The 12,975-nt window shown below is 40.5% G+C and overlaps 1 protein-coding gene across 1 annotated transcript in view; it reads left to right on the top strand.

The window, feature by feature from the left end:
• LOC111862521 overlaps positions 1 to 12,975 on the top strand; it is a 118,354-nt gene that overhangs the window by 95,836 nt on the left and 9,543 nt on the right. The window contains exon 25 of the mRNA XM_023847992.2: positions 2,015 to 2,987. Within this exon, the coding sequence (XP_023703760.1) occupies positions 2,015 to 2,961 (947 nt within the window). The 3' untranslated portion in view covers positions 2,962 to 2,987. The remainder of the gene's footprint in view (positions 1 to 2,014; positions 2,988 to 12,975) is intronic.

Raw genomic sequence — 12,975 nt, 5'->3', positions numbered from 1 at the left:
GATTTGGGTATCAAGCCAGATTGTGCGTTCCAACATTTCAGTTGCTGTCATTAGCATAGAAAGGTCTCGGGCACATAATCAACTTTCCAGAGGAATTCACTGCTTCCATCTTCAGCGTGGGAGTGTTAGACTGTTTTGAAGATCAGTGCAACAGGTTCCTGCAAAACATCGGTACCCATCTACCGAACTCTATGGCATCTTGTCTCAGAAGACCATATTTAGAAAAAAATTATAATTTTTCAGTCTCCACCAGTCCCCTACCTCCTGAGAGAAGTAAATGCAGTTGTTCTTGTTTATTTTGATTCTTTTTATTTTTCCACGAGCCTTTACATACTGCATTCAAGACATCTTCATTTAGTGGCACTGGCCTCCTGATCTAGATTCATTTCATATGAGAGTAGCTTAATAAAAAACGTATATTGGCTTCTCACAGCAGTTATTTGTAGCCTTTCAGTAGTAAGGTTTATGGAAATGTAGAGAACAGAAATCTTTATATATATATAAAGGAGTTTTGGGTACATGTGCATTTCAGGTACTTTAATCTATGATCTGAGGCCCACATGCATTATACATATTTATTCACTTCTGTATAAAATTCTTGTCAGTACTGATTCACATTTGTGTTATGTTTCTGCAGGTTAAATATCAGCATTTTGCACAGTTGTATATAATTAAGAAAATTATGTAAAATCCTGGGTTATTATTCATAATAACCAGATTATTCACTTCAGTCACTCTTATGATTCTTCACTTGCCGGACTCCTGTGTTTCACCAGTTAACTGCCATCAAATCAAAAATTAAATATATATTTTATGCAGATGCCGTAGTCTCTTTTTCATTCTACAAAAAAAAATGTTGCCATAATCGTTACATGTTTAAGACCTGTTACCACAGAAGATTTCAAGGTTATGTACTACCGCACTAGTAATGCTGTTGTTGTCACACCCACTTAATAAGATCACATGATTTGATTGTAGGACGTTAAAAATGTATAACGATATTGATAAGCTTTATGTTTGATTGTCACTTGTTTCGTATGTTATTGGGGAGGGGAGGATTAGCATGCGGGCATGGCAACATTACCCTATCTTTCCGTATAAAATTAGCTTATAGAAAGTCTGTACCAAAGTACACAGTGTTTTCATGTGCATACTTTGTATCTTTGCTCTCTTAATTTGCATTTGACTGTCTGTGCATTTCTAGAAGCTCTATGAGTATAAAGTTGATTGTACTTTGGTCGTATTGGTTCAAGTCATTACTGTGGTTACCATGGTTACTGCATTTCAATGGAGCACACAGTATCATATGTGGTTGAGGCACCATGCTACAAGTCGGAAGGTCATGGGCTCGATTCTTGATGAGGTTACTGGATTTTTCAGTTGACCCAATCCTTCCAGCCACACACACTATGGCCCTGAGGTTCACTCAGCCTCTGACAGAAATGAGTACCGGGGGGGGGGGGGGGCAAAGGGTGGCCAGTGCGTAAGGTTAGCAACCTTACCACCATCTGTGAGGTGATTGTGTAGAAAAATGTGGGATCTTCAATATCTCACAACCCTATGGATCTCCATGGCCTGTTACAGGGATAGCTTTACCTTTTTTTTTCCCCTGCATTTCAATATTTCTGCTAGTGTTGCTCCAACCTCACAAGTTTACGCATCCACTACATTACTATTACCAATTATAAGAAATTAAAAAGCAATAATTTGTGGTGGCAATCCAGTGGTTTAAAATGCATATCAAAATTTTTCAAAACCTATACCACAGTTCTTGAGTTGAAATATAGGGATGTCTGGACAGAAGGATGGATGTACAGATATGACCATCATTATATGCATTCTTTTCTTGCATATTGTTTGAAGAAGGAACAGTAAGAAAATCTGCCATATTTCAGCATAGAAAGGGTTAAAAATCCTATGAATTATGCTGACCAAAATTGAACTTGTGTTTCATGGTAACATAGTACACCAGGAAATTGAGGCTGCACCCATAATGAGAATTGTGTATTTGCAGGGATTGGCTCCCAGAAGAAGGAGCAGTCAAGCCAACTTGGCAACAGTACTGCAGCATCAGATTCACCAACCAAAGTTGGTGCCACTGCTACCAACCCATCTACGCCCACAACTACAAGGGACATGACAAGTCCGAGCAGTGCTAGTGGTGGATCTCGTAGTGGTAACAACAGTGCTCGTTCTACTCCAGCCACTGTTGCCAACACAAACATTTCACAGGAGCCTAACTCACCTCAGCTTCATTTTAATACTCCGACAACATCGGCCAGCTCTACGTCACTGGAAAATAGGTCACCTGTCCAGTATAATTCATCCATGACCACAAATCCAGCACCGCTTGACCCTAAATCACCACTTCAGTACAATTCTAGCGTAACTAGCGGGAACTCTTCTTCATCAGCAGCGCCGTCACATCAGTACAATTCTAGTGCAACTGGCGTGAACTCATCTGCATCAACAGCATCGTCCCTTGACTACAATAGCAGTGCCACATCATCTAATTTCACTGCTGGCACAGGAAGCACACCACAAGGTGGAATAATACCACCCCCACCACACCAAAGTCCCTATGAGCCAATGATGTTGGGAGGATATCCAGCTGGTGCCCCTGGAACTGGTTACGCAGCTCCGCCCCCACCACCAGGAATGGGTTACGGAAGCTACAGTAACCCTGCAAATCAATATGAGGCAGATTATGCTAGGGCATCCATGTACAGTGCATTCCATAGACCAGATCCACATCCCCATCCATTTGCCCCTGGTCACCCCCCAGGGTTTCTGCCATCGCCTCAAAGCACAAATTACTACCCCCAGAACATGTATGCTCCAACTCCGTATGGCACTCCCGATCCAGCATATTACAGCAACCCTTTCCTTAATGCAATGCATCAACATCCGTACCCAACTCTGCCGGGAGCAGCACAAAACCCAGGGTCTCATCCGCAGTGAGCAATGTCAACAGTTTGACAACGCAGGTGAGATTTTTATGCATAAGCATTTGAAGCAAGCGTGTAAGACGGAACTTTGTAAACTGAACGGCGTTTTTGCTAGAGATGTGTGAGTTGCATGAAGTATGCTGGAATACTTATTTTCTATTGGCTCTCTTAGGCTGTGGAATTTTTCACTGTTAGGATTGTGTATAACATTCAGTTACTTCGGAAAGTGTAAATTATTTCATGATGCTGTAGTAAATCATTATGCTTTCCTGTTTTTTGTGTAATAACTGAGAAGAGTTCTGTGCTATGGTAAGTTGAATTGGAGTGCAATATTTATTTTAAAGTGTTCCTATGAACTTATTTTCAGTAATTTTCTTACTAGTTTGAAATGTAGCCTCATTGTAAACTCGTGAGTCGAGTTAGTTGCAGCAGTTCAAAGAATCAAGGGAACAGATTTTCCTGACACTTTCAGTAAGTACAAAGCCAAATCCTAGGGCAAGCAAGGCATGATATATAAGTTTTGTGTTGTATTTAGTTTGCAGATGGACAGGAAGTTGTCTGCTTACGGGGCATTTACAGATTGTGATTTTTATGTGGAATATTAACTTTATTAAAGTGTTTGGTTTCTAACTGAAAACTCACACATCCCTAAGTACTGCAAAGCATTATATTAGTTTGCCTATTACACACCATTTGATTTTAAACGTGTTTATGACGTCTTGAATATCATGTAGCATATATTTTAGTAGGTACATAAATTATTGAGCTCACTGTATCACGTCACTACTTCACTCTCTCAACTATGAAGTTCTTCCTGCAATTGCATTGTGATATTGCTTTTTTGCAGTTCCTTTCACATTTATTAGAATCATGAAATGAAATTGATCTCATTGAAATAGTGTGGTATAATTCATGAACATAGCTATGAAACATTTGGTGGTCATTACTGTGTGTTCGCATTGATGTGCTGCTTGTTTATTCATATGTGGTTTTCATTCAAACTTGTGCATAACTTTGCATCTTGACCTGATTGTGCATAGGCTGTTTCCCATAGGTAGAAAGTAAAGTTGTTCCTGTACTTAATTAAGCACCACTCTGTGAAGACACATGGAAGAGGAGAGGTATAGCTTCACAATCCTGCTGCTTTACCCTGGGAGAAGGAGCCTTCACTGTGCATGGGATGGGAGGCTTGGTGAACCCCAGAGCTGGTTTAGAGGCTGTAGATAGGAGAACAAGAAGTTCTGGGAAGAACTAATCACCTACCTTCCTTTGATGTGATGCAGATCGTATAAAAGCGACATGTCCAACAATTCTTCTATTGTGTGTGTATTCAGTGCTGTGGCAATGTTTTTACTGAGCCATTGCCTAACAGTGATAGGGGAATAGACATGCAGGCTCACAGACTGATTGGAGGAATTTATGAAGTGTGCTGTTGGGATGGGCTCAGGTGCCTTGATATACATACCAAGTTTCATAAAGATTGGTTCAGGCATTCAGAAGTTCATAGCCTACGTCAGTTTTTTTTTTTTAACGATAGGTTAAAGTAGGTTAAAAGTTGGTGGAGTTATGATTTTTCTGACAGTGACTATGAACTGTACCATCTTCTGGGACCGAACTGTTGTTAAATTTCCACACATTGTCACATCCCAGGAGGTAGTACTCGTTGACAGAACTATTGATTGCCCCCTGCTGGGAATCGAAGCCAGCCTGGCTGGTTTTCTGAAGAGCAGATAATATAAAAACTACAAATGTCATATGTGAGATTACAGAATGAGGCAAGCATTGAGTTTTTGGCCATTAATCGCACATATGCATCTATATGTCTTTTGAGTAGGGGAGTGTACTGTGTTAACACCAGTTTTTCAGGAAACAGTCTGAAGTTTAAATGTGACATAGAAAAAAACGCATTCGGAAACCATACACTTGTGAGTAACATAACATAGGGAAGTATGTCAAGATAGTATAATACAATAAGGATAATCATAAATGGGCATTACCTCATTTTTGCCCAGAAGTGGAGGTTGGAATACTGTGATGGTCAAGCGATGAAATGATGTATCTTGTGTGAGTAATTTTTCATCACACATATATAAATCAACAGCATATAGACATCTGTAAAATGTTGAGGTGGGCAGGATTATACTTCACTTTGTCTTAGCCTGCAATGTTAGTACATGTTAGTACAATGTTATTTCATTCTTCCCAGCACAGTTCTTTTGCCTGTTCTTGAGAGGGTTACTGCAGTAAGTGTAATCATATTGGAGTTCTGTGTTTTGTTGGTGCTGCCTGCTTCAGTTATCTGTTCCAGTACACACTTCAATATGGGCCCAGTTTTTTTTATGTTAAGAGTACCATCTTCTTGGATGTGATGCCATGCAGTCTGGTAGACATCTATTGATGATTCGGAGGAACATATACCTAAGTTGATTGCTTGGCTTACTCTTCATCCCTGAAGATATAGACAATATGTTCCTACCGCATGTCATCGTATTCCAGACAGTGCTTCTCTTCATTGTCGTGAGAACCTGAGATTGTGCCTTCTTTTCTTTGTTTTCTTGTGCTTGAGAGGTCAGTACCACGTCCATCATTATTGAATGGTCTACCCAGGCTTGCGACTTCATCTCTGATTGATCACTGATTTGTCACAGAGTAAGGCAGTATTTAAATATAATACATTGTACTTCTCAGAATAGCACAGTCGGTATAGAGACTGGCTACAGGCTAGGTGACCAAAGAGTTGGAGTTTGAGTCTGGTGGGGGCAAGAATTTTCACTTCTCCATGTCATCCAGACCAGTTCTGGGGTGCACCCAACCTCATATCCAATGGGTACTATGGGCTCTTTCTCTCGGGGAGGGGGTAAAGTGGCAGGGGCATGAAGCTGAGCACTCTAACTAATGCCAAGGCCAAGAATGTGGATCTATACATCCACTTCCCCACACACCTTCATGGTGTAGTGCTTAATTAGCTAAGTGCACGGACAACTTTGCTTTGCATTGTAATTCTTTTGAGTTTGGGGACTGGGGTTCTCAGAGAAAGGTGAGACAGTAGAGGTCAGCCTTCCCCTTCTGACCACTATGTGGAAGGATCCTCATTGAGGTTTACCGTACAAGTAAATCATTGTCATGGTTTCTGGGTGAATTCAAATTCAAACAACAGTGAGGCCATGCAGTACAGTAGTGACCACTGATCTTGAAGTGGTCATAATTTCGCTGCATATTTAATTTGTAACAAGGCTAAGGCCAGTGACAAACACAGCTAAATGGGACAGTATTGAAACAGAAGATCCAAGATACATTAACCAGACTGTATGGTAGGGTAGTCAGTGAAATAAGAAGCGAGGGGTGAACAGAACAGATAAGGAACCGAAGATACATTTAAAATTAACACCGTGAGATGCAGTCAGGATTGCATTCAAGTTACCTGTCTGACCCACATGCTGGTCTACGTCATCAGGGTCAGCGGTTACTGCGTGCCACAGAGCAGGTTACTTGATTGAAAGTCGAGCCTTTAGTGAAGTCTCAGTGCATTGCATTGCATTTCCAAATGTGGCCGGCAGGAGAACGTATGGGTTGGAGTAGTGGGGGCCAGAGTGTACAGGAAGGTAACTACAGGCTGGGTCACAAATGAAAATAACTGAACTAGCAACGCGCAGCTGAACCTGAACTCTATACTTTCTCTTCTCTGTTCGAGTTTTAAAATGCTTGCAGTGTTATTGGTCACTGCTTCTGTTCTGTGTAACAAGCCTGCAACTGGGACATTGTAACACAGAGCTGGATGGCTACAGAAACAGGGTTTGATTCCTGATGGGGTTGGAGATTTTTCTCTTTGCCACTGTTTGTGGACCAGCCCTGGGGTCCATCCAGTGGTTACTAGGGACTCCTTCCTCAGGGTTAATGTGGTTGAGTGGTACAGTGTGCCACCTCCATCTAGTGCTGAAGGACAAAACAGACTGTAGTTATACCTCCACTACTCCCCCATACATCATTTGTGGTGTGGTGCCTAATTAAGCACAGGCCACCTATTGCTCAATGTGAACGTGCATACAGAGTGATCAGCATGAGAATCGCTGTGAAGAGATGGACATGAGATATTGTGATTACTTTTAAAATAATTGATACGTCAGTTTGTTGGAATACAGCCTGTGTTACAAATTATTTTGAAGTGTCATACTCATACTACAGAGTACTCATTTCTAGTTGTTTTGAAGATTACTGTCCCATGGAAAGTGGCACCATGTAGTCTGGTAAAAAGTGCCCAACATTTCAGAGGAACATGCTGGCTTGATCTTTGGGCTAGGAGAGTAAAGCCAAGCAAGAAAATGGCAGAAGCAGGCAGTTAGGTGACTGCCTGCTTTTCCTGGCTTCTTGCATGGTTTTACTTTTTGTCCCTGAAGATGGAGGCGACATGTTCCTCCTGAGTGTTGGGCCGTCTGCCATGGCATTACAACCCAATAGACATACTCTTCCTAGTCATTGCTGTGAGAACATCAGAGCCATTCTCTGGTAAAATCTTAACGGCATAGTAATGACTTGTCACAATGACATGTCTGTCCAGCTCACCTTGTTTGTACTTTAAATACGTAAAATTTATACTTTTAAATGTCACTTTAAACCACTTCAGTGATTCGTTAATCACAGGCTAAATGTCAACTTCCATTTGAGTGTGGTGATTGAGGCTGTTGTACAGACGTACCAAAATATGATCGTGTGAAGTGCCATCGGTTCAGAGCCGTATAGAATGTTAATGCAGCATTTTGTGTTGTCTGATGTGTTAAGACATAAAGGGGACACAGATCAAGTAATGTATGTTTAGTCTGTAATGGCAGTGAACTGTGGCTTGAACCTCTACCAGAGAGGAAATTTGTGTAAAAGCGTCTGAAGACACTAAATTAAGGTACTGCACTGAACTAGGTGCAGCGCATTTTGTGTAGTGCAGTTTAGGGGGGAAGCACATTGAATACGGACCGAACTGTGACTGTGTTGTGTACAGCCAGGGAAAAGGAAAGTGAGAGAGGAGCATATAAGATAGTACAAACAATCCCATGTAACTGTCTACTTGATTTAGTGTGTAATAGAATAATTTTACTCTTGTCATATAAATGTACAAATTGGTGTTCTGAATTTTTTATCGGTTCTGGTCTGAAATTGTAGACCTCAGAAAGGTTCAAGATCTGGGATGTGACATACACTCTGGTAAATGTTTACCAACATTTTGGAGGAATGTATTGCCTATACTAAGCAAGCCTGGCATATTTCTCCCAGAAAATGGAGGCAGCATGTTGCTCTGAAACATCAGTGAACATATATCAGACTACTCCGCGTTACATCCCAGAAGATAGTGCTATTCAGTGACCCCTGTGAGAGGCTAATGTGCAACACTGGAGATGTTATAAATAAATTCCACAAGTTTACATTAGAAATGTAGCGTGTTACTGAATTCTGATATTGGTTCTTGAGCCTCGCTTTTTGCTTATCTCAGTTAAGAACTGCATTCAGAATTGACAAAGGGTACACAGATTGGATGTAGAGCAAAAAAATATTTCCAGTATGTAATAATATATTTACTTTGGTAAATAAATTGTCTACATAGTTTTTGATTACAATATTCTATTGTTTCACAAGAGTGAAAAGATTTTTTATCTGTATTGTAAATTGAATATGATCCTGTTGATTGCAAGGCAAACACTGAAGCTAAAATATTTTGTGGTTTCCACTTAGAAAAGTGATCATGTGAAGATGCAAACTTGTTCTGTCACTAGAACATATATTTCTCAGTTGATGAAGCCATGTGCAATCCAGAAATTACTTCTGGTGTTCTACGAATACATTTCTGTAATGATTGGCCGCTACAAATTTTATAATTATAAATAAAAGAAAATTTTCTTCAGTTCCCCAATTTTTTCATAATAATCTCTTAAGCATAAGCTGTCATGCAGTGGGTACAGAGAGCCTTGACTATTCGTAGTCGAGGCCTGTCTGGCATAGCCCTGTCTGGTGTAACATATGCCATTCTAGCAGATCTTAAAGGTTATAATTAAAGATCACGTTTTATTCGTTTATTTCATTTCATTTGACGCAGTTGTTTATGTGACTCAGTAAATGGGTTAACTTGTTGCAGCGTCTCGTCCCATTATTGCATTACTTCGGTCACACACTCTCAGTTTGATTGGTTTTCACTCCATTTCGTTGTTGCTACAGCAGAGTTAAAAGTATAAGTTGTCCGCTTACTGGTTTATTTGCCTCATCTGGATGTAGCAGTGAGACAAGATGGTAAAACTGACCCTGTATCTGGAAACAGTAAGGACCATTTCCAGATGGTGATTGAATCCTATACCCATTGATGAGTTGTATTCGCATACGTCCTTCCTGTAGTTACTTGCTTTGCATGCATCCTCTGTAAGCAGCTCTCGTAATAAAGCCATCAAGTAGTTCCTCCATCAGCATTCCTGCAAATCTGTTGCAACTGGCAAGAAGCATACCTGAGCATTTTATGAGATTGCCAGTTGCCCACAGATCAGTCTTCAGTGAAGATAAAATTGCTGTTGAGAAATAATTCACCATAAAGTTACTATCAATGATATAAAAATTTATAATGAAGCACTTTCCATACTTAGGGCTTGAGAGGTACTGCCCCCTTGCACCTGAAGCAAGTTGATTTTGTGAACTGGCAAACAGAACATAGTAATCATATGTGTTAAGGTATTCTGTTTCAGTGTGTGTCTGTTTTTTTTATGTATATATGTATATTGGCCGGGATGGCATAGTCGATGTAGTGATTGGCTGTGGGCTGGATGACTGAGGAGTCAGAGTTTTGAGTCCCGGTAGGGTCAAGAATTTTCTCTTCTCCACATCATCCAGACGAGGTCTGGAGTCCACCCAACCTCCTATCCAATGGGTACTGGGGCCTCTTTCCCCAGGGGGTAAAGTGGCTGGGGTGTGAAGCTGACTACTCACCTCCAGCTAGTGCCGAAGTCAAGAAAATGTGGATCTGTACACCCACTCCCCCATATGTCTTCATGGCATAGTGCTTAATTAGTTAAGCATAGGAACAGCTTTACTTTTTTTTTATTGCTAGTGGGGTGGGACTAAGTCCCTTGTACTGCGGCCACTTCTGGCCTATTGTACCAGCCTCCGATGATAGGTGAGGGTGATTGCAGAGCAATTGGTGGAATGAAGATTGGCAGGGGAAACTGAAGTACTCGGAGAAAACCTGCCCCAGCACCACTTTGTCCATCACAAATCCCACTTGACCAGACCGGGGATCGAACCCTGGCTGCCGTGGTGGGAAGCCAGTGACTAACCGCTTGAGCTGTGTCGCGGCCGAACAGCTTTACTTACTCTATATTTATATTGGCAGAACCTTTCCATTCTTTTCTCATATGTCAGTTGTCAGATTGGCAGACTGGAATGCTTGCATGGATGTAAGTGATCAGGTTACAGCAAAAAAAAAAAAACGTTAATACGGTTAGTTTTGACAGTGTATTGTTTCTACGTGCACAGTGGATTTAACAGACTTCAAGGACAATGTATAACAAAGAGTTCCAGGAAGAACTCAGAATTACTGACTTTCTGAACTTGATCCATTGTCTAGTATTCTAAGAAACACAGATTTCAGTAACTTGATCTGTTTCAGCCCAGAGGTGAAATGGTGGGGAGGCATCTGCTTGTGTTCTTTCAGAGTACTAACTGATGGATAAGTTCCAGAAACTCAGTACAGAAGCTGTCCCCAACTTACGCAGTTGTTCCATTCCAGAAGGTGTTACATAACCCAAATTTTGCATAAATCAAAATCATTACTTACATATGTATGCATGTTTGTGCTTTGTGGAAAATAAAATGAAAACATATACAAGAACAAAATTCTGGTTATGTTTTATTTGTGTTTCTGTAACATTGGATTTTCTGCATCTCAGTTTCATTGGTGCCTTGTGGAGCAACTTGAATGAGTTTGAATTTGCATTATGTGTAGTTTTGCATGACCTGGCAAGCAGCGCTATTCCTGAGTGTAAAATGCCATTGACAGAAGCTCTTTAGAATCAACTCACAAAGCCCATTTTCCTATTGCACAGACTTGTAGACCAGCAAACCTTGTGTTCAAGCAGGTCATAACCCAACAATAAAATGCCTTTTTGCTCATGGGCTAGTGTCCTGGGTTCATGGGATTGAATTTTACTTGAATTGAAGTTTTCATATTGTTTGTAATTGTAGTAATGGGTTTAGAGTCACTTCAGCAACATGGCTATTTGTGGTTAGTTTGCAATTGTAAATATGTTACAGGCCCTTGTCATAAAGCTATCCCTGTAACACACGATGGAGGCCCATGGGGTTATGAGACATCCATGCTCCCACATTTTTTGGACAGTTGGTTCACAGATGGCTTCAAGGTTGTCAGCTTTATGCACCAGCCTCCCTTTACCCCCAGGAAGATTCCTGGCACTCATTTTTGTTAGAGGCTGAGTCGACCCCAAGGCCATATTACAGCTGAAAGGATTAGATCAATTGAAAAATCCAGTGACCTTATTGTGAAACAAACCCACGGCCTTCCAGCTTGTAGCCTAGTTCCTCAACCAACTACATTACCACTAATGCTTATAAGAACTTGTTACATAAGCAGATTTTAACAAGCATATCGAGTTAGGCAGATGTACACTCATTACTTGCACTGTTTCAGTTTNGTTTTTATTTTTTTACTTGTAAACAGAATTTTGTACATAATTTATAAGAATGTTTCTAATTATCTCTGTACCTAATTTCACATTTCTACCTCTAGTAAGCCATTGTTTGTTGCTATCCAACGGAAAGCTAAGTGACCAAAGAAATTATCTCAAAGGACAACACTTCTGNACGTCGGTTAACACCACATATACACGGTGCCAAATCCCAGAAGACTGCTTTCTTCACTTCTGACTTGTATTCAAGAGGTGCCTAGTTCAGACCACAGCTTGGGCACTGACTGCCATAACTGAAATTTATTGTGGTTTTCCTCAGTCCTTACAGGCAGGTGCTGGTGTAGTACCTCAGACTAGGCTAAACCTGCTTCCTTCCAAATCTCAGTTCACCGTTCAGTGTCATCCAGTCATTTGATGTTGTATATACATTAACCATATGTAAATGAAAACTTTTGCGTTGCACCCGCAGTATTTTATGTCCTACAGAAAAATTACTGAAACGAAGTTGCCTGGTTCTCTTAAGATCTATTACCACGCATAATTTCAGAGTTTCATATTAATTTACTAAATTCATGAATGAATGTACTTATGAAATACAAATGATGCATCGCCATGTAGGAACCTTTATATTCACTCTTTAGAGGCCTGAGATGAAGTTCCCCTTTGGTGTACATTTTCCACACTTCCACACACTCCCCTAATGAATCACTTTTCCTGTTGTTATGTATGCTCATCAGATCTCTCTTTATTTTTTTTAGTGATTCCTAGCTATATTCAGACAACGTATAGGCATTCTTTGCAAAGTAAAAATGCCTTATCTGGAGATTGTATTTGTGATTTAGTCGCAGCTCCTAAACCGTGGACAGTTATTTTTTGAATTCAGTATGGGAGACTTTCACTAGAAGTTTCATGGCTGTTCCGGTTTTCATCCATATTGATCTGGTCCACTTTACTTAAGGCCATAAAAGTAAGTTTTGTCATCATCATCATCAGTAATCTGTCAAGACGACAGGTCCACAGTCTCTTTCAAAACAATTCCTCCACTTAATGCGATCTAGAGCTTTCTCCTTCAAATGAGAATATCCTCTTCTGTCCCCAAGGTCATCCAGCATCTTCTTACGTCTTCTTCCTCGTCGTCTTGTCACTTCTATCCGCCCATCTATCTTTCCTTCGACAGCTTCTTTTAGAAGGCAGTTTCTGCGTAAAACATGACCAATCCAATTAGCCTTCCGTTTTCTTATTTCATGTAGGATATTCCTCTGCTCACTGACTCTAATTAACACTTCTTCATTTCTCACATAATCGGTCCAACTGATCTTCTCCATTCTTCTCCAACACCACATTTCGAAACTTTCCAG

The sequence above is a fragment of the Cryptotermes secundus genome, unplaced genomic scaffold, assembly GCF_002891405.2.
Source record: "Cryptotermes secundus unplaced genomic scaffold, Csec_1.0 scaffold1084, whole genome shotgun sequence".
Lineage (NCBI taxonomy): Eukaryota > Metazoa > Arthropoda > Insecta > Blattodea > Kalotermitidae > Cryptotermes > Cryptotermes secundus.
This window is presented reverse-complemented; position numbering and strand designations above follow the sequence as displayed.